The 26294-nt window shown below is 44.8% G+C and overlaps 1 protein-coding gene across 3 annotated transcripts in view; it reads right to left on the bottom strand.

Moving 5' to 3' along the window:
- Positions 1-26294, bottom strand: part of LOC139273098 (tyrosine-protein phosphatase non-receptor type 14-like) — a 303219-nt gene that overhangs the window by 73648 nt on the left and 203277 nt on the right. For all 3 annotated transcript variants that reach the window (XM_070889466.1, XM_070889465.1, XM_070889467.1), the window contains 2 exons: positions 16304-16374; positions 11366-11453 (listed from right to left, as the gene is read on the bottom strand). In XM_070889466.1, coding sequence (XP_070745567.1) covers positions 11366-11453; positions 16304-16374 — 159 coding nt within the window. The remainder of the gene's footprint in view (positions 1-11365; positions 11454-16303; positions 16375-26294) is intronic.

Raw genomic sequence — 26294 nt, 5'->3', positions numbered from 1 at the left:
CATCAGGGATAGTTTCCTTGAACAGTACAGTGCAGAACCAACCAGGCTTTCTTAGATCTGGTACTGTGTAATGAGACAGGATTAATAAACGATCTCCTAGTAAAGGATCCTCTAGGAATGAGTGACCATAACATGGCTGAATTTCAAATTCAGTTGGAGGGTGAGAAAGTTGGATCTCAAACCAGTATCCTAAGCTTAAATACAAGAGACTACAAAGGTATGAAGGCAGAGTTGGCAAAAGTGGACTGGGAAAATAGATTAAAGTGTGGGACAGTTGATGAGCAGTGGCAGACATTTAAGGAGATATTTCATAACTCACAACAAAAATATATTCCAATGAGAAGGAAATACTAAGAGAAGGGATAACCATCCGTGGCTAACTAAAGAAATAAGGGATGGTATCAAATTGAAAACAAAGGCATACAAAACTAGTGGGAGGCCAGAGGATTGGGAAACTTTTAAAAGCCAGCAAAGAACGACGAAAAAAATAATAAAGAGAGGGAAGATAGATTATGAAAGTAAACTAGCACAAAATATAAAAACAGATAGTAAGACAATGCATAAAAAGGAAAAGAGTGGCTAAAGTAAATGTTGGTCCCTTATAGGATGAGTCTAGGAAATTAATAATGGGGAACAGGGAAATGGCAGAGATGTTGAACAAATATTTTGTATCAGTCGTGACGGTAGAAGACACTAAAAAAATCTCAATAGTGGATAATCAAGGGGCTATAGGGAGGGAGGAACTTAAATACAATCACTATCACTAGAGAAGTAGTACTCGGTAAAATAATGGGACTAAAGGCGGACAAGTCCCCTGGACCCGATGGCTTGCATCCTTGGGTCTTAAAAGTGGCTGCAGAGAGAGTGGATGCATTGGTTGTAATCTACCAAAATTCCCTGGATTCTGGGGGGGTCCCAGCGGATTGGAAAACCACAAATGTAATGCCCCTATTTAAAAAAGGAGGCAGTCAGAAAGCAGGAAACTATAGACCAGTTAGCCTAACATCTGTCGTCGGGAAAATGCTGGAGTCGATTATTAAGGAAGCAGTAGCAGGACATTTGGAAAAGCATGAGTCCATCAAGCAGAGTCAGCATGGTTTTATGAAAGGGAAATCATGTTTGACAAATTTGCTGGTGTTCTTTGAGAATATAACGAGCAGGGTGGATAGGGGGGAACCAGTGGATGTGGTGTATTTGGATTTCCAGAAGGCATTCGATAAAAGGTTACTGCACAAGATAAAAGTTCACGGGGTTGGGAGTAATATATTAGCATGGATAGAGGATTGGCTAACTAACAGAAAACAGAGAGTCAGGATAAATAGGTCATTTTCCGGTTGGCAAACAGTAACTAGTGGGGTGCCGCAGGGATTGGTGCTGCGGCCTCAACTATTTACAATCTATATTACTGACTTGGATGAAGGGACCAAGTGTAATGTAGCCAAGTTTGCTGATGATACAAAGATGGGTGGGAGAATAAATTGTGACAGTAAATCTGCAAAGGAATATAGATAGGCTAAATGAGTGGGCAACAATTTGGCAGATGGAGTATAATGTGAGAAAATGTGAGGTTATCCACTTTGGCAGAAAAAATAGAAAAGCAAATTATAATTTAAATGGAGAAAAATTGCAAAATGCTGCAGTACAGAAGGACCTGGGTGTCCTTGTGCATGAAACACAAAAAGTTAGTATGCAGGTATAGCAAGTAATCAGGAAGGCAAATGGAATGTTGGCCTTTATTGCAAGGGGGATGGAGTATAAAAGCAGAGAAGTCCTGCTACAACTGTACAAGGTGATGCCACACCTAGATTACTGCGTACAGTTGTGGTCTCCATATTTAAGGAAGTACTTGCATTGGAGGCTGTTCAGAGAAGGTTTATTAGGTTGATTTTGGAGATGAGGGGGTTGACTTATGAAGATAGGTTGATTAGGGTGGGCCTATGCTCATTGGAGTTCAGAAGAATGAGAGGTGATCTTATCGAAACATGCAAAATAACGAGGGGTTCGACAAGGTGGATGCAGAGAGGATATTTCCACTCATAGGGGAAACTAAAACTTGGGGGCATAGTTTCAGAATAAGGGGTCGCCCATTTAATACTGAGATGAGGAAGAATTTCTTCTCTGAGGGTTGTAAATCTGTGGAATTCTCTGCCCCAGAGAGCTATGGAGGCTGGGTCATTGAATATATTTAAGGCGGAGATAGACAGATTTTTGAGTGACAAGGAAATAAAGAGTTATGGGGAACTGGCAGGGAAGTGAAGTCCTTGATCAGATCAGCCATGATCTTATTAAATGGTGGAGCAGGCTTGAGGGACCAAATGGTCCACCCCTGCTCCTATTTCTTATGTTCTTATGTTCTAACCTTTTGAGTCTGGCAATAAATTGCCCAATCCAGATTGCTGTTTAAAATCCTGACTCTCTTGTGTGTGTTTCTGCCTCTGCTTTTATCTCCCTGTGTTTGCAACCAGATCGAAGGGCCTATGCCAGACAATCCCTATGGAGCACTCAGGACCAAGGACTTCCCAACACAATGGGAGTGAAGTGTTTACAGGAAAGCAACTTCAACATCATTAGCATTTTAACTAGCTTCCCTCAGTGCATTTTTGAAAACCTACATGAATGCACTTTGCTTTAAAAACATTTTAATGCAACTATTTTTCAAATCTTTATTATGGAAATTAGTCAAAAAGTCCCAAACATGACAATACGTAGAAACATAGAAACATAGAAAATAGGTGCAGGAGTAGGGCATTCGGCCCTTCGAGCCTGCACCGCCATTCAATTAGTTCATGGCTGAACATGCAACTTCAGTACCCCATTCCTGCTTTCTCGCCATACCTCTTGATCCCCCTAGTAGTAAGGACTACATTTAACTCCCTTTTTGAATATATTTAGTGAATTGGCCTCAACAACTTTCTGTGGTAGAGAATTCCACAGGTTCACCACTCACTGGGTGAAGAAATGTCTCCTCACCTAAATGGCTTACCCCTTATCCTTAGACTGTGACCCCTGGGTTCTGGACTTCCCCAACATTGGGAACATTCTTCCTGCATCTAACCTGTCTAACCCCGTCAGAATTTTAAACGTTTCTATGAGATCCCCTCTCATTCTTCTGAACTCCAGTGAATACAAGCCCAGTTGGTCCAGTCTTTCTTGATATGTCAGTCCCGCCATCCCAGGAATCAGTCTGGTGAACATTCACTGCACTCCCTCAATAGCAAGAATGTCCTTCCTCAAGTTAGGAGACCAAAACTGTACACAATACTCCAGGTGTGGCCTCACTAAGGCCCTGTACAACTGTAGTAACACCTCCCTGCCCCTGTACTCAAATCCCCTCGCTATGAAGGCCAAAATGCCATTTGCTTTCTTAACCGCCTGCTGTACCTGCCTGCCAACCTTCAATGACTTATGTACCATGACACCCAGGTCTTGTTGCACCTTCCCTTTTCCTAATATGTCACCATTCAGATAATAGTCTGTCTCTCTGTTTTTACCACCAAAGTAGATAACCTCACATTTATCCACATTTATTCATGTGCCATGCATTTGCCCACTCACCTAACCTATCCAAGTCACTCTGCAGCCTCATAGCGTCCTCCTTGCAGCTCACACTGTCACCCAACTTAGTGTCATCCGCAAATTTGGAGATACTACATTTAATCTCCTCGTCTAAATCATTAATATACAGTGTAAACAGCTGGGGCCCCAGCACAGAACCTTGCGGCACCCCACTAGTCACTGCCTGCCATTCCGAAAAGTACCCATTTACTCCTACTCTTTGCTTCCTGTCTGACAACCAGTTCTCAATCCACGTCAGCACACTACCTCCAATCCCATGTGCTTTAACTTTGCACATTAATCTCTTGTGTGGGACCTTGTCGAAAGCCTTCTGAAAGTCCAAATACACCACATCAACTGGTTCTCCCTTGTCCACTCTACTGGAAACATCCTCAAAAAATTCCAGAAGATTTGTCAAGCAGGATTTCTCTTTCACAAATCCATGCTGACTTGGACCTATCATGTCACCTCTTTCTAAATGCGCTGCTATGACATCCTTAATAATTGATTACATCATTTTACCCACTACCGATGTCAGGCTGACCGGTCTATAATTTCCTGTTTTCTCTCTCCCTCCTTTTTTAAAAAGTGGGGTTACATTGGCTACCCTTCACTCCAAAGGAACCGATCCAGAGTCTATGGAATGTTGGAAAATCACTGTCAATGCATCCGCTATTTCCAAGGCCACCTCCTTAAGTACTCTTGGATGCAGTCCATCAGGCCCTGGGGATTTATCGGCCTTCAATCCCATCAATTTCCCCAACACAATTTCCCGACTAATAAGGATTTCCCTCAGTTCCTCCTTCTTACTCGACTCTCCGACCCCTTTTATTTCCGGAAGGTTGTTTGTGTCCTCCTTAGTGAATACCGAACCAAAGTACTTGTTCAATTGGTCTGCCGTTTCTTTGTTCCCCGTTATGACTTCCCCTGATTCTGACTGCAGGGGACCTATGTTTGTCTTTACTAACCTTTTTCTCTTTACATATCTATAGAAGCTTTTGCAGTCCGTCTTAATGTTCCCTGCAAGCTTCCTCTCGTACTCCATTTTCCCTGCCCTAATCAAACCCTTTGTCCTCCTCTGCTGAGTTCTAAATTTCTCCCAGTCCCCGGTTTCGCTGCTATTTCTGGCCAATTTGTATGCCACTTCCTTGGCTTTAATACTATCCCTGATTTCCCTTGATAGGGAAGATGGCTCAACCGTGGCTTTTTTATTTTTACGCCAGACAGGGATGTACAATTGTTGTAGTTCATCCATGCGGTCTCTAAATGTCTGCCATTGCCCATCCACTGTCAACCCCTTAAGCATCATTCACCAATCTATCCCAGCCAATTCACGCCTCATACTTTAAAATAACGTGGAATGCTCCACAAGTGGATATTGGAGCATTGCACATTACACATAACTCAAACAGCCACATCTCAGCATTTTTGGCAGGTTTGCAGGGTTTGAAAAGTTCCTTTTTAAAACAAAATTGTATAGAGCAGTCATTAAAGTAATCCAGCCTTCATCAGAGCCCAGCAGATTTTAACTGCTAGGCCTCATTTAAAAGCCGTGCTGATTTAAATGCTTGCCTGCTTGTGGTGGGAAGCAGCAGCTAGCCAGCTGGAGAGGGGAGGAGGCGGGTGCTTGTGGAGGTTGTGGACGAAGGTGGTGCGGCCCCACCAAGGGAAGGCTGCAGGCAGCAAGGTAAGTCCATGTTGCAAGGGTCTCACGGCTGGTGAGGATGGGAACACAGGAACGCAGGCCTGGACTTTAATTGTGGGACCCGGAGAAACTCTCCTGCGCCTCCTCACTAAGGAAAGTTTTTTTTTCTTGCGAGGGCCTCACTGGCTTCTCAACAGCTTTACCTGGCGGGGCGACAAAGGCAGGTGCCCCATGCAGGAGCCGGTGGAAATACCATCAGGGACCCAGATATGTCACGGGACCCCAATTTGCAGTTATTAATGAGGATCTCGTCAGAGTCCGGCATGTACTTCATCCATCACCAAAACCAATGGCAACAGAATGGGAACTAAGCAAAAACAGCATGAGTAATGGAGCTCCTCCATTTTAACTGCTGCCACGCTGCGTTCCCGCCAATCAAGGAGAGTTTAAATTCCCCCTAAAGAGTCAAACATAGAGATTATGAAAATGGTCATGATTCTAATTATTGGAATATATGATTACAGTAAATAGTAGGGTAGAGCAGTTTGAAAGTACTTTACTAAACTTTTGGAAATTACCAAGTACCAGCACTTAACTTTTCAGAATCCTAGAAAGAATGCTGCTGGATGGTACTTAACATTTCAAAACAAATACTTAACATTCTTACATTACCAAAGTACTGTTACTTGTAACATTTCAAAAATTACCAGGGAAATGATATCGCAGCTAATGTTTACAATGTATCAGTGCTATTTGGCGATACTGCATTTATGCAAGTTTTCTTTTCTTGAGGGTTAATGCAAATAATTTTAAACTGCAGAAGTATGTCCTATAACATGCTGACCCAGAAACCAGCAAACAGAATTTAAAACAGAAGGCTCGATTTTCAGCTTGGACCAAAGCTGAAGTGGAATTATGGTAGGATGACTTTTTCACTTGACAGCATTCACATCAGCTGACCCTGTCACAGTATCAGAGGTCAGCCTAATTTTAATAATCCTGGCAAGTTCCTCGGAGTAGTACTACCTCTGAATGGAAGCTTGAGGGAAAAGAGTGGAAACTTGTTTGTTGCTGCAGGATTTAAAGGCCAGCAGCAGAGTAAGGGACAGCACACCAAGTATTCTTGTGCCGGCATAACTCCAAGGATGTGAGTGGGGCCCACCGGAGGGTAAAGAGCCAGCCCCCTCAGATCAGCAAGGAGACAGTGGAAAAGCTACTCCATGAAGTTAGGCAGAGGATGGACACACTGGCTGGAATCTTGCTGACGCTCAGAGGGCAGGCTTGGAGGCGGGTCCGCTATCAGAATCTAAAAGATTGACAGCACGGCGGTATCCCGCTCTGAACCCGCCTCCTTGTTAATTTCTCAAGTGCCGTCTCTGCCTGTAGTTTGCAGACCTGGCACTAAGCAGCGGGTCAGGCAATTGAGATACTTAAGAAGCAACTTAAAGCTATTTAAACAGAATCTTACCAGGTTCTAATGATTTTTCTAACATTTTTATGAGGTTCACGGCACTCAGGGATCACGTCAGGTAAGTGTGTCAGGTTCGCAATGACTCTCCATTGCTATGAACAGTTGACAGCTGGAAAAGTGGGATAAAAGCTACCATTTCACCACTGTTCAATTTCCAATCTTAGAAGCTGGAGCCTTCAGGATTTGGAGGATACTTTTCAGCTTTATTGAGGTTTGAAATGTTTGCAGTGAGCTCGCTATCCAGTGTCACCACCTTGGAGCAACCTCTCTCACCATTGGCAGATCGCTTCTGTCATCTCTACTTCGCCTGCCATCTATTCTATTAGCATCTATGCCCTTGAAAGAAATCTCACCTTGGTCTTCAGAATCCCACCAGAATCAGCCCCAACACCAACATCACTAAACACACCAGCATCACCAGGCACACTAGCAGCACCAACAACAATACCAACCTTCTCCGCATTCACCTGATGCTGCACAGGACACACGGCATCAGCACCCGGCCACACTGCTGCCCGGGATTCCAGGTATGGCCTCACCATGGCCAGATTTACTTCTTGATGCTGTAAACTCTGGCTGCCACATGATGTGTCAGGTTGGCACCACGCCACACCAACACCATAAAGCATCCCTACAATGCCCAAGCCATTCCATTCACACTCATCACCATTGCGGAGGGTACCCTATGTCTCACCATTCACTACAACTCACTAAGCTACTTCCAAAGGTGCAGTGCACACAGACCTGTCCAATTACGCAAAGTGTTGAAAATAAGCATTTAAATGTTCGACAACACATTAGCAGAAACTCTACATGAACATTGCCTAAAATAGCCAAGTGCCTACCCTTGTGTGTTGTGAGTTGGTATGATTGCACTAGGATGAGGGTGAGTGTGAGGGGTGGCTAGTGAGATGGGGATGTGATAATGTAGATAGAGAGAGGGATGGATGGATGCAGGTGCAAGGTAAGTTGGTGTGAGAAAGGATGAGCAGGTGCAGGGTAGGGAAGGCAGAGTGATGAGGATTTGATGAGTGGCACAGCAGGATGAGGTTGAGTGTGGCTTTGCAGTAACATTTTGTGATCTACTGGGATTGAAAGGTTTGCGCCACTGCAGCCTGGTCCTCCTGACAACATCCCTGCTTGTACAATGTGCATCCAGGCTGCATTGGTGTCCTGGAGAGGTCTCTTCCGTTGGAAGGGAAGAGGACCTTCCTGCGTGTTGTGACTCCCTCCATAAGCATCTGCAGGGAGTCATGAGAGAGCCTGGGTGCAGCTGTGCACCTTTGTGCAGTGCTTGTAAGTGTTTGCAGCACCTCAATGCTGCAGAACACTGCCAGCACAACTGTCAAAATGAATGTGGGCACGGTCCCATTAAGGAAGCCGGCTGATGACACGTCATGAATGACACGTGTCTTAATGCAAGGAGTATCCGCAATAAGGTGGATGAATTAACTGTGCAAATAGATGTTAACAAATATGATGTGATTGGGATTACGGAGACGTGGCTCCAGGATGATCAGGGCTGGGAACTCAACATCCAGGGGTATTCAACATTCAGGAAGGATAGAATAAAAGGAAAAGGAGGTGGGGTAGCATTGCTGGTTAAAGAGATTAATGCAATAGTTAGGAAAGACATTAGCTTGGATGATGTGGAATCTATATGGGTAGAGCTGCAGAACACCAAAGGGCAAAAAACGTTAGTAGGAGTTGTGTACAGACCTCCAAACAGTAGTAGGGATGTTGGGGAGGGCATCAAACAGGAAATTAGGGGTGCATGCAATAAAGGTGTAGCAGTTATAATGGGTGACTTTAATATGCACATAGATTGGGCTAGCCAAACTGGAAGCAATACGGTGGAGGAGGATTTCCTGGAGTGCATAAGGGATGGTTTTCTAGACCAATATGTCGAGGAACCAATTAGGGGGGAGGCCATCTTAGACTGGGTGTTGTGTAATGAGAGAGGATTAATTAGCAATCTCATTGTGCGAGGCCCCTTGGGGAAGAGTGACCATAATATGGTGGAATTCTGCATTAGGATGGAGAATGAAACAGTTAATTCAGAGACCATGGTCCAGAACTTAAAGAAGGGTAACTTTGAAGGTATGAGGCGTGAATTGGTTAGGATAGATTGGCGAATGATACTTAAGGGGTTGACTGTGGATGGGCATGGATGAATTACAACAATTGTACATTCCTGTCTGGCGTAAAAATAAAAAAGGGAAGATGGCTCAACCGTGACTATCTAGGGAAATCAGGGATAGTATTAAAGCCAAGGAAGTGGCATACAAATTGGCCAGAAATAGCAGCGAACCCGGGGACTGGGAGAAATTTAGAACTCAGCAGAGGAGGACAAAGGGTTTGATTAGGGCAGGGAAAATGGAGTACGAGAAGAAGCTTGCAGGGAACATTAAGACGGATTGCAAAAGTTTCTATAGGTATGTAAAGAGAAAAAGGTTAGTAAAGACAAACGTAGGTCCCCTGCAGTCAGAATCAGGGGAAGTCATAACGGGGAACAAAGAAATGGCAGACCAATTGAACAAGTACTTTGGTTCGGTATTCACTAGGGAGGATACAAACAACCTTCCGGATATAAAAGGGGTCAGAGGGTCTAGTAAGGAGGGGGAACTGAGGGAAATCTTTATTAGTCGGGAAATTGTGTTGGGGAAATTGATGGGATTGAAGGCCGATAAATCCCCAGGGCCTGATGGACTGCATCCCAGAGTACTTAAGGAGGTGGCCTTGGAAATAGCGGATGCATTGACAGTCATTTTCCAACATTCCATTGACTCTGGATCAGTTCCTATCGAGTGGAGGGTAGCCAATGTAACCCCACTTTTTAAAAAAGGAGGGAGAGAGAAAACAGGGAATTATAGACCGGTCAGCCTGACCTCAGTAGTGGGTAAAATGATGGAATCAATTATTAAGGATGTCATAGCAGCGCATTTGGAAAATGGTGACATGATAGGTCCAAGTCAGCATGGATTTGTGAAAGGGAAATCATGCTTGACAAATCTTCTGGAATTTTTTGAGGATGTTTCCAGTAAAGTGGACAAAGGAGAACCAGTTGATGTGGTATATTTGGACTTTCAGAAGGCTTTCGACAAGGTCCCACACAAGAGATTAATGTGCAAAGTTAAAGCACATGGTATTGGGGGTAGTGTGCTGACGTGGATTGAGAACTGGTTGTCAGACAGGAAGCAAAGAGTAGGAGTAAACGGGTACTTTTCAGAATGGCAGGCAGTGACTAGTGGGGTGCCGCAAGGTTCTGTGCTGGGGCCCCAGCTGTTTACATTGTACATTAATGAGTTAGACGAGGGGATTAAATGCAGTATCTCCAAATTTGCGGATGACACTAAGTTGGGTGGCAGTGTGAGCTGCGAGGAGGATGCCATTAGGCTGCAGAGTGACTTGGACAGGTTAGGTGAGTGGGCAAATGCATGGCAGATGAAGTATAATGTGGATAAATGTGAGGTTATCCACTTTGGTGGTAAAAACAGAGAGACAGACTATTATCTGAATGGTGACAGATTAGGAAAAGGGAAGGTGCAACGAGACCTGGGTGTCATGGTACATCAGTCATTGAAGGTTGGCATGCAGGTACAGCAGGCGGTTAAGAAAGCAAATGGCATGTTGGCCTTCATAGCGAGGGGATTTGAGTACAGGGGCAGGGAGGTGTTGCTACAGTTGTACAGGGCCTTGGTGAGGCCACACCTGGAGTATTGTGTACAGTTTTGGTCTCCTAACTTGAGGAAGGACATTCTTGCTATTGAGGGAGTGCAGCGAAGATTCACCAGACTGATTCCCGGGATGGTGGGACTGACCTATCAAGAAAGACTGGATCAACTGGGCTTGTATTCACTGGAGTTCAGAAGAATGAGAGGGGACCTGATGGAAACGTTTAAAATTCTGACGGGTTTAGACAGGTTAGATGCAGGAAGAATGTTCCCAATGTTGGGGAAGTCCAGAACCAGGGGTCACAGTCTGAGGATAAGGGGTAAGCCATTTAGGACCGAGATGAGGAGAAACTTCTTCACCCAGAGAGTCGTGAACCTGTGGAATTCTCTACCACAGAAAGTAGTTGAGGCCAATTCACTAAATATATTCAAAAGAGAGTTAGATGAAGTCCTTACTACTCGGGGGATCAAGGGTTATGGCGAGAACTCATTGAATGGCGGTGCAGGCTAGAAGGGCTGAATGGCCTGCTCCTGCACCTATTTTCTATGTTTCTATGAATTAACATCATCAGACCCGCTTCCTTTTAATTGGCTGGGAATCTCGTAGGGTGAGCTTAACAAGCCCCATCGATGTAAAATCACGTGGGGATAGCCGGATAATGATGGGAGCGGGATTTCAGTCGACGCCCAAAGTCGCCCGCCTCGCTCCTGACCCGGTCGGAAAAATCCCAGACACAGTTTGGGTCCGAGAGATGCAGGCCCCCAAAGGTGAGGGATATCATAAACAGAGCGAGGGAGGAGGATGGAGCAGGTCATGTGGAGCAGGCAACTTTTTTAAAAAAGCAATCACCCTGCTTGCTAATTTAAATTCTAATTAAGTTTTTCCATACCTATGTTCAATTGCATCAGTCGCACATGAAGAATTTTACATATGTTCAAAAATACTTACAAAGCATTGGCGAAATTCTAAAATATTTGAAAACATATCTTTCTAAATTAAGGTGATAATTCCTGATGTACCTTAGCAGGAAAGCTTTCTTGCCCAAAGCCTTCAAGCTGTTCCACTTCCTTTATATACAGCAACTCAGCCTCTGCAGGTGGCATCCCACTGGAAAGAGAGAAAAAAATCAATACAAAACACCCACACTCCTTAAAGATAACAGTTCCCTTATCCACGTACAACACCGCCTGCATTTATCAGCGAAGGAACTCACACAAAAGAAAATACTGCAGTGGAACTCAATTAGATTCAGCTTGGAGAAGCTCAAATCCTCAAAGCGTCAGGCAAGTCAAGCCAGGGCATGTTCTCCCACTTCCTATATTTGACTCTATAGCAACGTGAGTAAAAGGACTGCAAGCTGGTTGCCTGCCTACAGTCCCTCTCAGACATGGAATGGGAGGGGGAAAGGGAAGAGCAAGAAAAACAAAACAAACTCAGTTAGAAGAACTAATTGGCAGGCCAGTCTGTTAGAACAAATGTAATTAATACTTGGGCACAGATCACAGAATCGTAGAATCATAGAATGGTTACAGCACGGAAGAAGGCCATTCGGCCAGTGCCAGCTCTCTGCAAGAGCATCTCGAGCTAGTCTCACTTCCCCGTAGCCCTGTAAACTTTTTCTTTCAGGTACTTACCCAAATCACTTTTGAAAGCTGTGATTGAATTTGCCTCCATCACCCTTTAAGGCAGTGCATTTCAGATCCTAACCAGTCGCGGCGTAACAAGTTTTTCCTCATGTCGCCTTTGGTTCTTTTGCCAATCACCTTAAATCTGTGTCCTCTGGTTCTTGACCCTTCTGCCAATGGGAACAATTTATCTCTATCCACTCTGTCCAGACCCCTAATGATTTTGAACACCTCGATCAAATCTCTTAATCTTCTTTGCTCTATGGAAAACAATCCCAGCTTCTCCAGTCTATCCACATAACTGAAGTCCCTCATTCCTAGAATCATTCTCGGAAAATTTTTCTACACCCTTTCTAAGGCCTTCACAACCTTCCTAAAGTGCGGTGCCCAGAATTAGAGACAATACTCCATTTGAGGCCGAAGCTGTGCTGTATAAAGGTTCATCATAATTTCACGCTTTTGTACTCTATACCTTTATTCATGAAGCCCAGGATCCCGTAAGCTTTTTTAACTGCTTTCTCAATCTGCCCTGCCACCTTCAATGATTTGTGCACATGTACCCCCAGGTCTCTCTGTTCATGCACCCCCTTTAAGATTGTACCCTTTAGTTTATATTTTCTCTACTCATTCTTTCTACCAAAATGTATCACTTCACACTTTTCTGCGCTAAATTTCATCTGCCACTTGTCCGCCCATTCCATCAGCCTGTCTATGTCCTCTTAAGGTCTATCAATATCCTCTTCACTGTTCACTATACTTCCAAGTTTTGTGTCATCTGCAAATTTTTAAATTGTGCCCTGTATACCTACATCCAAGTCATTAATATATATCAAGAAAAGCAGTGGTCCTAGAACCGAACCCTGGGGAACACCACTGTATACCTTCCTCTAGTCTGAAAAACAACCATTCACCACGATCTCTGTTTCCGGTCACTTAGCCAATTTCGTATCTATCCCTTTTATTCCATGGGCTTCAACTTTGCTGGCAAGCAAGCCCATTATGTGCCACTTGGTCGAACGCATTTTGCAAATCCATGTACATCATGTCCTACACAGCAAGCGAGCCCCAGGTGGGCAGAGGAAACGTTTCAAGGACACCCTCAAAGTCTCCTTGATAAAATGCAATATCCCACTGACACCTGGGAGTCCCTGGCCAAAGACCGCCCTCAGTGGAAGAAGAGGGCGCTGAGCCTCGTCGCCGAGAGCATGCAGAAAGCAAGCGCAGGCAGCGGAAGGAGCGTGTGGCAAACCAGACTCCCACGCACCCTTTCCTTCAATGACTGTCTGTCCCACCTGTGACAGAGACTGTAATTCCCGTATTGGACTGTTCAGTCATCTGAGAACTCACTTTTAGAGTGGAAGCAAGTCTTCCTCGATTTTGAGGGACTGCCTATGATGATGATGATGATGATGATGATGCCCCTCATCAACCCTCTCTGTTACCTCATCAAAAAACTCGATCAAGTTGGTTAAACACAATTTGGCTTTAACAAATCCATGCTGGCTTTTGTTAATTAATCCACACTTGTCCAAGTGACATAATTTTGTCCCTGATTATTGTTTCTAAAAGCTCCCTCATTACCGAGGTTAAACTGACCAGCCTACAATTGCTGGGTTTATCATTACACCCTTTTTTGAACAATGTTGTAACATTTGCAATTCTCCAGTCCTCTGGCACAACCCCCGTTTCTAAGGAAGATTGGAAGATTATCGCCAGTCCCTCTGCGATTTCTTCCTTCACTTCCCTCAGTATTTTCGGATGCATCCCATCTGGTCCTGGTGACTTATCTACTTTAAGTACAGCCAGCCTTTCTAGTACCTTGTCTTCATCAATTCTTACCCCATCCAGTATCTCCTCTACCTCCTCCTTTACTATGTCTATGGCAGCATCTTCTTCCTTGGTGAAGACAGATGCAAAGTACTCATTTACCTCAGCCATACCCTCTGCCTCCATGCGTAGTCTCCTTTTTGATCCCTAATCGGCCCCACCCCTCCTCTTACTATCCATTTACTATTTATATGCCGATAGAAGACTTTTGGATTATCTTTTACGTTAGCTGCCATTCTATTCTCATATCCTCTCTTTGCCCCTCTTATTTTCATTTTCAATTCTCCTCTGAACTTTCTATATTTAGTCTGATTCTCAGATGTATTCTCAACCTGACATCTGTCATACACAATCTTTTTCTGCTTCATCTTACTCTCTATCTCATTCGTCATCCAGGGAGCTCGGACTTTAGTTGCCCTACCTTTCCACCTAGTGGGAATGTATCTCGACTTGAATGCATAACCTCGAGAGGACAGTGGTACTAATTGAGCCAAGCTGGCATAAAGGAGGGAGATATTTAAGAGCTAGACCAAGTAAACTGCAACAACACCTATACAGGCAGTAACCAAGTTATTGAATGACCAGAGTACGATGAATGGCAGGATGGCAATGTTTATTGGCATCTGTAACCATCACATTTGAGAATGGTATGTCTTGAATCATGTTTGTGATGCAAGACATGAAAGAGAGTGTTCAAAGATCAGGCCCTCAAATCTGGCACCAAGCTTATGGTCTACAGGGCTGTAGTGATACCCGCCCTCCTGTATGGCTCTGAGATGTGAAACATATACACTAGACACCTCAAATCGCTGGAGAAATACCACCAATGATGTCTCCGCAAGATTTTGCAAATCCCCTGAGAGGACAGACGCACCAACGTCAGTGTTCTCGATCAGGCCAACATCCCCAGCATCGAAGCACTGACCACACTCAACCAGCTCCATTGGGCAGGCCATATTGTCCGCATGCCTGACACAAGATTCCCAAAGCAAGCACTCTACTCGAAACTCCTACACGGCAAGCGAGCTCCAGATGGGCAGAGGAAATATTTCAAGGACACTCTCAAAGCCTTCTTGATTAAGTGCAACATCCCCACCAACACCTGGGAATCCCTGGCCAAAGACCGCCCTAAGTGGAGGAAGAGCATCCGGAGGGCACTGAGCACCTCGAGTCTCATCGCCAAAAGCATGCAGAAAACAAGCGCAGGCAATGGAAGGAGCATGCGGCAAACCAGACTCCCCACCCACCCTTTCCTCCAACGACTGTCTGTCCCACCCGTGACAGAGACTGTAATTCCCGTATTGGACTGTTCAGTCACCTGAGAACTCACTTTTGGAGTGGAAACAAGTCTTCCTCGATTTCGAAGGACGGCCTATGATGATGCTTGGGCTGATACACTAAGCAACATAAGGAGGCCCAAGCACTTCATGTGTCAATGCCAAAATTGCTCGAGTGCTCCATACTTCACCACCTACACTTACCCATAACACAATTTTCAAAATTATAGCTCAGTTATAGTTAGAGATGGTGCCACAATCCAGATTCCAGATCTGAACAAAAGCTGAGGGCAGATTATCCCATATCGAGCCTGTGCTATGATTTGGATTTTGTACATGGAAATGCTAAGTCTAGAATAGCGGGAGCCCATGCCATAAGTTGGGCACTGTATAAGAAAAAAGGGGTTTGTAGTAGTGGACCAATGTTTATACTACAACAACAACAACAACTTTTAATTATATAGCACCTTTAATGTAGTAAAACGTCCTAAGGCGCTTCACAGCAGTGTTATAAGACAAAACAGATACATTTGACACAGAGCTACATAAGAAGAAATTACGGCAGAGCTTGGTCAAAGAGGAAGGTTTTAAGGAGCGTCTTAAAAGGAGGAACGAGAGGTAGAGAGGCGGAGAGGTTTGGTGCATACAGGGCGCATATGGCTTATGCTTGGTAGGGAAGCGATACCAGATTTGATCATACTAGCATTAAGATTTGGATGATCCAGCTGACACCTCAGAGGCTGGACTATAATCAATTTCAGAGACAATCTGATCTCTGATGTGAGATATAACCAGATTACAGTTTTACATAGTCAGCACATCCTTCTGGTATCATTAACACTATAAATCTCAACTGTGTTTCCGAGTTTCTATCCAAGATTAGATATCCCAAGATGTACCACTCCAAGAGGCCACACAGAATTATACCCTGTCATTCTTGTCAAGATTTTTTCAAATGTAAATACTGACACTAATAACATTTTATGTCACCTTTTAAAACATGAAATGAAAACTGTAATCCTGCTTGTAGCAGTATCATGAATAAGTACATATGGGCTCACAAAAATGTATGAACCGATTTCAGACTGCAACTTGGCAGCAATTCTAAGAAATCTATTTTCCAGAACAAATCAAAGGAACATCTGCAAGAAACCAAGCTCTTATAGAACATAATTATAGGCTTCCTGTATTTCAATTAGAGTTCTACTACACTGGAGATCTTGCTGACCTGTAGGCCTGGTGCTGCATTGCTACCTTCCGGGTCATATCTTCCAGCATTCGTTCATCCTGAGCCCAGTCCTGTAAACAAACATAGCACAAAAAATAAATCATTAAATCTGCCAGCTAATAATATTTATTAATGCTATAAGGCATTTATAGCCAACTGTCAGCTATGCCACAGTGGGTAACACTCTCGCCTCTGAGTCAGAAGGTTGTGAGTTCAAGTCCCACTCCAGAGACTTGAGCACAATAAAATCTAAGCTGACTATTTCATCTTTTGGATGAGACGTTAAACCGAGGTCCTGTCTGCTCTCTCAAGTGGATGTAAAAGATCCCATGGCATTATTTCAAAGAATAGCAGGGGAGTTATCCCCGGTGTCCTGGCCAATATTTATCCCTCAATCAACATAACAAAAACAGATTATCTGGTCATTATCACATTGCTGTTTGTGGGAGTTTGCTTGTGCGTAAAATGGCTGCCACATTTCCTACATTACAACAGTGACTACACACCAAAAGTACTTCATTGGCTGTAAAGCGCTTTGGGACGTCCCGTGATCGTGAAAGGCGCTATAAAAATCCAAGTTTTTTAAAATTTAAGGTTGATAGCCAAGGACAAAAATTGAGATTCTTCATTGTCGGTTTGGGGCCTCCTTAGATGCGAGTCCATTGAACCCCATGCTTTTGTCAAATGAGGCTCCATGCCCTTTACAATAAACCATTAGATCCTCTGGGCTGTGAGGGGAAAAATAAATCTCCTTGGGTTCCTGTTCCTAATTCCTATCCAGTAAGCACTGCTGGAAATTCGGGCAGTCACGGCTGGATTTGACTGATGCCCTGCGTTCCACAAAGGGGTAGAATTTCTGTTGGGGTTCTCCCCATCTCACACCGTTTGTCCAAGGCTTCTGCTGATCTTCTGAAGTTACAGCAAAAGATCAGTAGGACCCCTGCAGAATTCTACTCCTCACTGTCTTGATTCACACACACATGAAAATTGACCACTTGGGCAAGATCTCTTAGGGCAGCGCCTGGCTGTGGATCTGTACTTGAATTAGAATCAAGAAGGCAGACAAAAAGCAGGAAACTGTAGACCAGTTAGCCCAATATCTGTCGTTGGGAAAATGCTGGAGTCCATTATTAAGGACGCAGTAGCGGGATATTTGGAAAAGTATAATTCAATCAAGCAGAGTCAGCATGGTTTTATGAAAGGGAAATCATGTTTGACAAATTTGATGCCGTTCTTTGACGAGCAGGGTGGAAAAGGGGGAACCAGTGGATGTGGTGTATTTGGATTTCCAGAAAGCATTCGATAAGGTGCCACATAAAAGGTTACTGCACAAAATAAAACTTCACGGGTTTGGGGGCAATATATTAGCTTGGACAGAAGATTGGCTAACAGAAAACAGAGAGTCAGGATAAATGGGTCGTTTGGCAAACAGTGACTAGTGGGGTGCTGCAGGGATCGGTGCTGGGTCCTCAACTATTTATAATCTATATTAATGACCTGGATGAAGGGACAGAGTGTAATGTAGCCAAGTTTTCTGATGATACAAAGATGGATGGGAGAGCAAATTGTGAGGAGGGCACAAGAAATCTGCAAAGGGATATAGACAGGCTAAGTGAATGGGCAAACATTTGGCAGATGGAGTATAGAAACATAGAAACATAGAAAATAGGTGCAGGAGTAGGCCATTTGGCCCTTCGAGCCTGCACCGCCATTCAATGAGTTCATGGCTGAACATGCAACTTCAGTACCCCATTCCTGCTTTCTCGCCATACCCCTTGATACCCCTAGTAGTAAGGACTACATCTAACTCCTTTTTGAATAGATTTAGTGAATTGGCCTCAACAACTTTCTGTGGTAGAGAATTCTACAGGTTCACCACTCTCTGGGTGAAGAAGTTTCTCCTCATCTCGGTCCTAAATGGCTTACCCCTTATCCTTAGACTGTGACCCCTGGTTCTGGACTTCCCCAACATTAATAAGAACATAAGAACATAAGAACATAAGAATTAGCAACAGGAGTAGGCCATTTAGCCCCTCGAGCCTGCTCCGCCATTCAACAAGATCATGGCTGATCTGGCCATGGACTCAGCTCCACTCACTCGCCCGCTCCCCGTAACCCTTAATTCCCTTATTGGTTATAAATCTATCTATCTGTGATTTGAATACATTCAATGAGCTAGCCTCAACTGCTTCCTTGGGCAGAGAATTCCACAGATTTACAACCCTCTGGGAGAAGAAATTCCTTCTCAACTCGATTTTAAATTGGCTCCCCCGTATTTTGAGGCTGTGCCCCCTAGTTCTAGTCTCCCCGACCAGTGGAAACAACCTCTCTGCTTCTACCTTGTGTATCCCCTTCATTATTTTAAATGTTTCTCTCCCCTTTACACGTGCACTGACCTCAACACCACTCAGCCGCTGAGTGACAGCGGTGGAGACTCGGTCCCACCCCAACTTTTGCCTCTCACCAGCACTTGCCGCCATACTTCCGTCCTTATTATGACCGACTTGAAAAACACTACAAAGACCCGAATATCGATCAGGAGTCGACCTCTTCCCATACGACGGTAAGAACAGTTGAAAAATTGGAGGTGCGCCAGATTTCTGGCGGGCTTGAATTTCGTCCCCAATATGTTCAGGAAAGGTCGGGAAGGAAAGAAAGGAGGGGGTGGGGTGGGGGGCGGTGGGCAGTGGGGGGGGTGGCAGTATTGATTGAGGAGAATACTATAGTGCTGGAGAGAGATGATGTCGTGGAGGGGTCAAGGAGAGAATCTATTTGCTTACAGTTGAGAAACAATAGAAGTGCCATCACACTACTAGGTGTATTTTATAGGCTGCTAACTAGTGGGAAGGATATAGAGGAGAACATTTGCAGGGAAATTGCAGAGAGGTGCAAGAATTATACAGTAGTGATAATGGGCGATTTCACTTATCCTAACATAGACAGAGATAATAATAGTGAAAAGGACAGAGAGGGAAAGAATTTCTGACGTGTTCAGGAGAACTTTTTTGATCAGTACATTTCAGGCCCAACAAGGAAGGAGGCATCATTGGATCTGGTTCTACAGAATGAGGTGGGTCAAGTAGAGCAAGTGTCAGTTGGTGATCATTTAGGGAACAGTGATCACACTTTCATAAGGTTTAGACTAGCTCTGGAAAATGACAGGGAGCAATCTGGAGTAAAAATACTGAATTGGAGGAAGGCCATTTTCAGTGGGTTGAGAATGGATCTGGCTCGGCTAAATTGAAACAAAGATTGGCAGACAAAAGTGTAATCGAACAATGTGCTGCCTTTAAAGAGTAGATAGTTCAGTTATCGTCGAGGTGCATTCCCACCAGGGGGAAAAGTAGGGAAAGCCAGAGCTCCATGGATGACGAAAGAGATAGAGAGTAAGACAAAGCAGAAAAAGGGGGCGAATGACAGATGTCAGGTTGAGAATAGAAGTGAGAAGCAGGCCGAATATAGAAAGTTCAGAGGGGAAGTGAAAAAAGAAATAAGAGGAGCAAAGTGAGAGAATGAGAACATATTGGCCGATAAAAGGAAATCCAAAAGTCTCCTATACACATACAAATAATAAACGAGTAGTAAGATGAGGATTAGGATGGATTAGGAACCAAAATGGAGACCTACGCAAGGAGGCAGAGGGCATGGCCAAGGTACTAAATCAGTACTTTGCATCTATTGTGTTCCTAACACAGATGAGACTGCACCCAGGGAGTTTAAAGTAACAGTGACCTCAGTCTTTATTGAGACACTCCAGAGTGGGGAACAGGCCTTAGGGGCCGACTTATTACAGTGCTCCCAAGGGATGCCGGGATCCCCCGGGACTCCAGCAAATGCACTCCCCGGTGGCGGAACATGGGAGTGCATGCTTTACAGATACACAACATCACTCTCCCCAAAAGTCAAAGTGAAAACCATTTACAAGGTGAGGCGGTTGGGAGCCTTTCTTTTCCTGTTGGACCGACTCGGTACAAATGTCTGTTCTGGTGTGTTGGCTATGCCCTCGCTGGGCTGGCGCGCCGCCGGCCCCGCAGGGCCGCCGGGCGAGCCCGGCCCTGCCGGGCTGCTGGACGCGATGGGCTTGATTTTCTAGTCCGGGGTGGTGTCGTTGATCCTTTGGGCTCGACAAAGGTGGCGTCTGTTGTGGGTTGCTCAGGGCAGTCCGCGAACCGCAGCCCCGCCTGGGCCAGGTGCTCTCCGCAAATTTGTCCATTGGCCAGTCCGACCACAAATACCCCACTCCCCTCCCCAGCCACCACCGCGCCCGCGATCCACCCGGAACCATGTCCACAGTTTAGCACATACACAGGGTCATTCAGATCAATTTCCCGTGACACAGTGGCGCGACCATCGTTTACATTTTGTTGCTGCTGCCTGCTCTCTACCTGATCATGCAGGTTGGGGTGAATCAGCGAGAGTCTGGCTTTAAGCGTCCCCCTCATGTGCAGCTCAGCCGGGGGCAACCCCGTGAACGAGTGGGGTCTCGTGCGGTAGCTGAGCAGTACTCGGGACAGGCGGGTTTGGAGTGAGCATTCTGTGACTCATTTAAGGCTCTGTTTGATTGTTTGCACTGCCCGCTCCGCCTGCCCACTGGAGGCCGGCCCGAACGGGGCCGAGTCGACATGTCCGATCCCATTGCCAGCCATGAACTCCCCAAACCCGGCACCGGTGAAACACGGCCCGCCGTCACCGACCAGCACGTCAGGCAGGCCATGGGCGGCAAACATGGCCCCCAGGCCCTCAATGGTGGCGGTGGGGGTGCTTCCCGACATTATTTCACATTCAATCCACTTTGAAAAAGCATCCACCACCACCAGGAACATTCTACCGAGAAACGGGCCCACAGAGTCGACATGGATCCTCGACCATGGTCCGGGGGGCCAGGACCTCAAACCTAGTGGTGCCCCCCCGGGCGCGCCGCCCAACTGAGCACACACGCCGCACTGCCGTACACAGGACTCAAAACCAGAGGCGATACCGGGCCACCACACGTGGGACCTGGCCATCGCCCCCATCACTACTCTACCCGGGTGTGTGCCGCGGAGAGCCGAGATGAACGTCTCCCTGCCCCCTCTGGGTAGCACCACGCAGCTACCCCACAACAGGCAGTCTGCCTGAATGGACAGCCCGTCCTTTCGCTGCTGGAACGGCTTGATTAGCTCTTGCATTTCAACGTGTAATGTGGGAAAATGGAAGATTATCCACTTTGGCAGGAAAAATAGAAAAGCAAATTATAATTTAAATGGAGAAAAATTGCAAAGTGCTGCAATATAGAGGGACTTGGGGGTCCTTGTGCATGAAACACAAAAAGTTAGTATGCAGGTACAGCAAGTAATCAGGAATGCAAATGGAATGTTGGCCTTTATTGCAAGGGGGATGAAGTATAAAAGCAGAGAAGTCCTGCTACAACTGTACAGGGTATTGGTGAGGCCACACCTAGAGTACTGCGTACAGTTTTGGTCTCTGTATTTAAGGAAGGATTATACTTGCATTGGAGGCAGTTCAGAGAAGGTTCACTAGGTTGATTCCGGAGATGAGGGGGTTGACTTATGAGGATAGATGGAGTAGATAATGAGGGGGCTCGACAAGGTGGATGCAGAGAGGATATTTACACTCACAGGGGAAACTAAAACTAGGGGACATTGGGCCCAAATTTGGCCCTCCGGTTTTTTCGGCACACTTACCTGAGGTGCGCCGACTTTCTGCTCCAAAACCGGCGCAGAAAATGTAGCTCCGTATTCTCCCCGCTCTGTGGCCTCTCCTATGGCTTGGCATGGCGTGGTCTGTCCATTAGCGGGCAGAGCTAGGACCTTGCGCGAAAAACAGCGCCGGCAGCTCAACACATGCGCACTGGAGGTTTCGCGCATGCGCAGTAGCTCCTGCCCCCAGCCGGAGGTCCCTCGGAGACGTCCCTGGGAGAAGTCTCTCGGAGAAGTCCAGTCCAGTCCTCGGAGAAGTCCCTCAGAGAGAGAGTTGGTGCGTTCTCCCGCCCCAGCCCTGGCCGAAGGGCTTGTCGGTGTGTTCTCCCGCCCCTATCCCCAGCCTAGTGGCCTCCCGCACCAGCCGGCCCGCTGACTTCCCCAGCCAGGTGGGACTTGAGTTTTATTTTTTATTTCTTGATGGTTGTGCTTTGTTTTAATTGGGTGGGGGGGCGGGGGGAGGAGAGTTTTAATATGAAGGTAAGACTTAAGTTTTATTTATTTATTTATTTTTTATTGATGGTTTTTATGCTTCTTGAATGTTGTTGTGAAGGTGTTTAGTGCTTTGCAAGGTCCTCTGTACTTCCCTCCTCCCCCCCCCCCCCCACCCACCCCCCACCAACCCCATCTCTGGCTACCTGAGCTGATTTCTTAACTCTCCGCAGGGGTTTTCTGTGCGGCCACAAGTGGCCACATACGCTTGGAGCATAAGTTGCTTTGGAGCAACTATGAGCTGTCCAAACTGGCTTAAATGGTCAAAACAGGCATAAGTGACTGGTAATGTCCCCTTTTGGAAAAAAAACTAAAAGAAAAAAAATCCTAACTAACTCACTTACACTGCCGCAAATTGAATGTGCAGAATGGGGATTTTTAAGATACTCTAGAAAAATCAAGTTGCTCCAAAAAAACAGAGCAACTCCTGGGCAAATTTGGGCCCATTGTCTCAGAATAAGGGGCCACCCAGTTAAAACTGAGATGAGGAGAAATTTCTTCTCTCAGAGGGTTGTAAATCTATGGAATTCTCTGCCCCAGAGAGCTGTGGAGGCTGGATCATTGAATAAATTTAAGGTGGAGATAGACAGATTTTTCAGCGATAAGAGAATAAAGGATTATGGGGAGCGGGCAGGGAAGTGGAGCAGAGTCCGTGATCAGATCAGCCATGATCTTACTGAATGGCGGAGCAGGCTCGAGGGGACAGGTGGGCCTACTCCTATTTCTTATGTTCTTATGTTAGCTCCTTCTGGAGAGCAGGAAAATAAGTAGGAGAGGAATGAAATAAAAACATTTATGTATCATTGAAGGAATGCTCAGTCCAAATGCCAAATGAATGTGCATCATCAACCTTCCCTCTGCACGGCTACTGTGAAAATGGATTAGGATCTGAAGGAAGAACTGAAGTCACACTTTGTCCTTTTATCCTAAAAAAAGGAGGCCCAGTGATGAGCTTAATTGGTGCGTGGGACTAAACTATTTTCAAACAAACAACTTTCCAACAACCCCGTCCAACTGCTTTGTGCATCAGGGACCATGCTGCCTCTGTGCAAATAAGTTTGTGAAAAATATTATCTTTTTGTAACAAAAAGCCCAGTAGCTCGAGACCTTTTGCTACCTTTAACAATGATAAAACGGTCACAGCTGGGCTCAGCTAATTATGTAATAAAATGAACTCCCAATCTAACCTTCATAACCTTTACACGACTGTAGTTCGTGGGTTATGAGGTCAGCTAACTTGTTTGATAAATATGGTGTTGAATTGAAACAGTTAGTTAGCCTCAAATGTATCTGACATCAATGGTATGCTCCCAATTCAGATCTGTAAATAACTTTGAAACTCATCCCCAATATTTACATAATACAAGCAGTTCTTAAAGCAGAATTTCTGGTCTACTGGCTGCAGTGGGAAAATTATCCAATGAGCTTAACCCGAGCTTCAGTTTGTTTAGATCAGGTGCACCTGCAAAGTCAAAAAGATTTTCTTATACTTTTAAAGGGAAAAAAAAACCCTGAAAGGAATCAAATGTGTTTGATCTTCTCACAAAAAATAGCTTCAAATGAACAGTCCTGCCTTGGCATGGAAATCAAAAACAAAAGATAGAGCCCTACAGGTGTGGGGTTGCCTGCAGGCATAGAATGCGGCTTTGTCTTATTATTTCTGATCAAGTTCTTGCATATTTCACTGACAGAAATATGTATCATAGGGACGATCTACAGTACGAGGTTGGGGGAAATCAGCTGTAGTATTTGCATGCTTTGCTGGCCTACAAGAAATTAATGGCTTCCCAGAGAGGCCAATTCACTAAATATATTCAAAAAGGAGTTAAATGTAGTCCTTACTACTGGGGGATCAAGGGGTATGGCGAGAAAGCAGGAATGGGGTACTGAAGTTGCATGTTAAGCCATGAACTCATTGAATGGCGGTGCAGGCTCGAAGGGCCGAATGGCCTACTCCTGCACCTATTTTCTATGTTTCTATGTTTCAGAGAGGTTTTGTTTTATTTTAATCTCAGCACTGAAACATCTCTTAAAGATCAAGACAATTGGCAGCCTCTAATCTAATATCACATTGATTTTCCATACATGTGCTATTTCTCATGCTGCTAAATCACCCCATTTATACTGCAAGGTGGATTCAGCAACAACTGTGAGAAGTTAGTTGCTCAGAAGTGCTGAGCAGGAATGGCAGAGGAAGGTTCAAGGGCAATGTGAAAGTTTACTGTGGGTCAATATGAGAGAGAAAAAAAGCTCAAGCAGTCTGTGGCTATAACCAAGGCAGTCGGCCTGTGAAAGTGTCAGAGATGGTAGCCGTTTACCATTGCCACCACTGATATTTAACTCCAAGCTAAATGGGATATAATTAGTTTTGAAATGGAATAAAACAGTTTTGTCAACAGTTTTTCCTGTAAAACAATACTGCCACAGAGAAATCCGATTACAATTTAATTTTTTTCCTATCAATACACATTGTGAATACTATTGTTCACATGGTAAATACCGATAACGTTGATGGGCATGGGTTGATGGAATTACTAACAACAATGGGGTAAGTTGTCCAGTTTGTACAATGTATAACAAGACTGTAGAATGGTACAGCACAGAAAGAGGACATTCGGTCCATTGTGTCTGTGCCGGCTCTGTAAAAGAGCTATCCAATTAGTTCCTGACTCCTGCTTTTTCCCCCATAGCCCTACAAATTCTTCCTTTACCCATTTATAAAATAACAAGTTCATGAATTCAGTGCATATAATACAGAGATTAAATATTCCCCAATGAAAGGGAGCTAATTTATACGGACAGTTCAAATGCCAGCACTGGAGCAATGTCTGTGGATTTTAATTGAGCTCATTCAACTCATGTTGGGCTCAGTAACTATATCAACATTCGCTGCTTTTAACAGAAATATGGCAAAAGAATATAATGGCAGAACTACCTTTGATGTAGACTGTATTTCAATACATGTACTGAGTTTTAATTTTTCACTGCAAAATTCCTCAAAATGTCTGAAGCGTGACATTTATTTAAATCAAAGTTAGATTTGTTGACATTGCCATTCTCTGATATTCATCGCTTCAATTGTCCTGCATGTCACATGACAGGACAGCCCCCTCCATGCCCAATGCTGTTCTATAACCAGCTTGCAGAGGTGCTAGCGTTGCATTCAAAGCAGAATTGTCTTTGATTTTCTTGCTACCGGGATTGCCTATGATGATGACCTGTTGGTCCGATGCCCCCAGCAAAAACTAGTAATGTTGGAGGAAGCTCAATGGCAAATATTACAGTGGCTTCCAGTCTGTAAAATCACATAAGCAGCTGTGATCCCATTAAGACCCCTGGCGGCTCCATGTGTCCAGCACATAGGATGTCACTTATCAGCAGGTCAATGCTCTTTTCAGCTCCACAAATCGGTGTGTAATGGGGGTCAACCTCTGGGCATCTCCATTTGGTGTCTTGATGTCCTCTGTACAGACAGTGATAGGATCTTATGAACAGGCATCAATTCTGTAAGCCGAGTCACATGGTCGAACAAGGCAAGATGTCTGTCCTGTATCATGAGTGTCGTGTGAGATGACTCTGTTTTTGAGGCAATGTCTGCATCCTATAGTACACTGTAGAACTTAGTTACTCCCCCAGATAACATGGAGTTAAAGTTCAGAACATTTTTGATGCGATTAAGTTTTTTTTAGTGTTGGAAGTTACTGTATTAGGCTGTTAGCAGGCTCCTGGGCCAACAAGTTTTCAATGTATGCATTGTGATATTAAAACAAACAGTAATATTACAGCAATAAAGATACTTC

The sequence above is a fragment of the Pristiophorus japonicus genome, chromosome 9 (assembly GCF_044704955.1).
Source record: "Pristiophorus japonicus isolate sPriJap1 chromosome 9, sPriJap1.hap1, whole genome shotgun sequence".
Taxonomy (NCBI): Eukaryota; Metazoa; Chordata; class Chondrichthyes; family Pristiophoridae; genus Pristiophorus; species Pristiophorus japonicus.
Note: the sequence above shows the minus strand (reverse complement) of the source record. Positions and strands in the feature narration are given on the sequence as shown.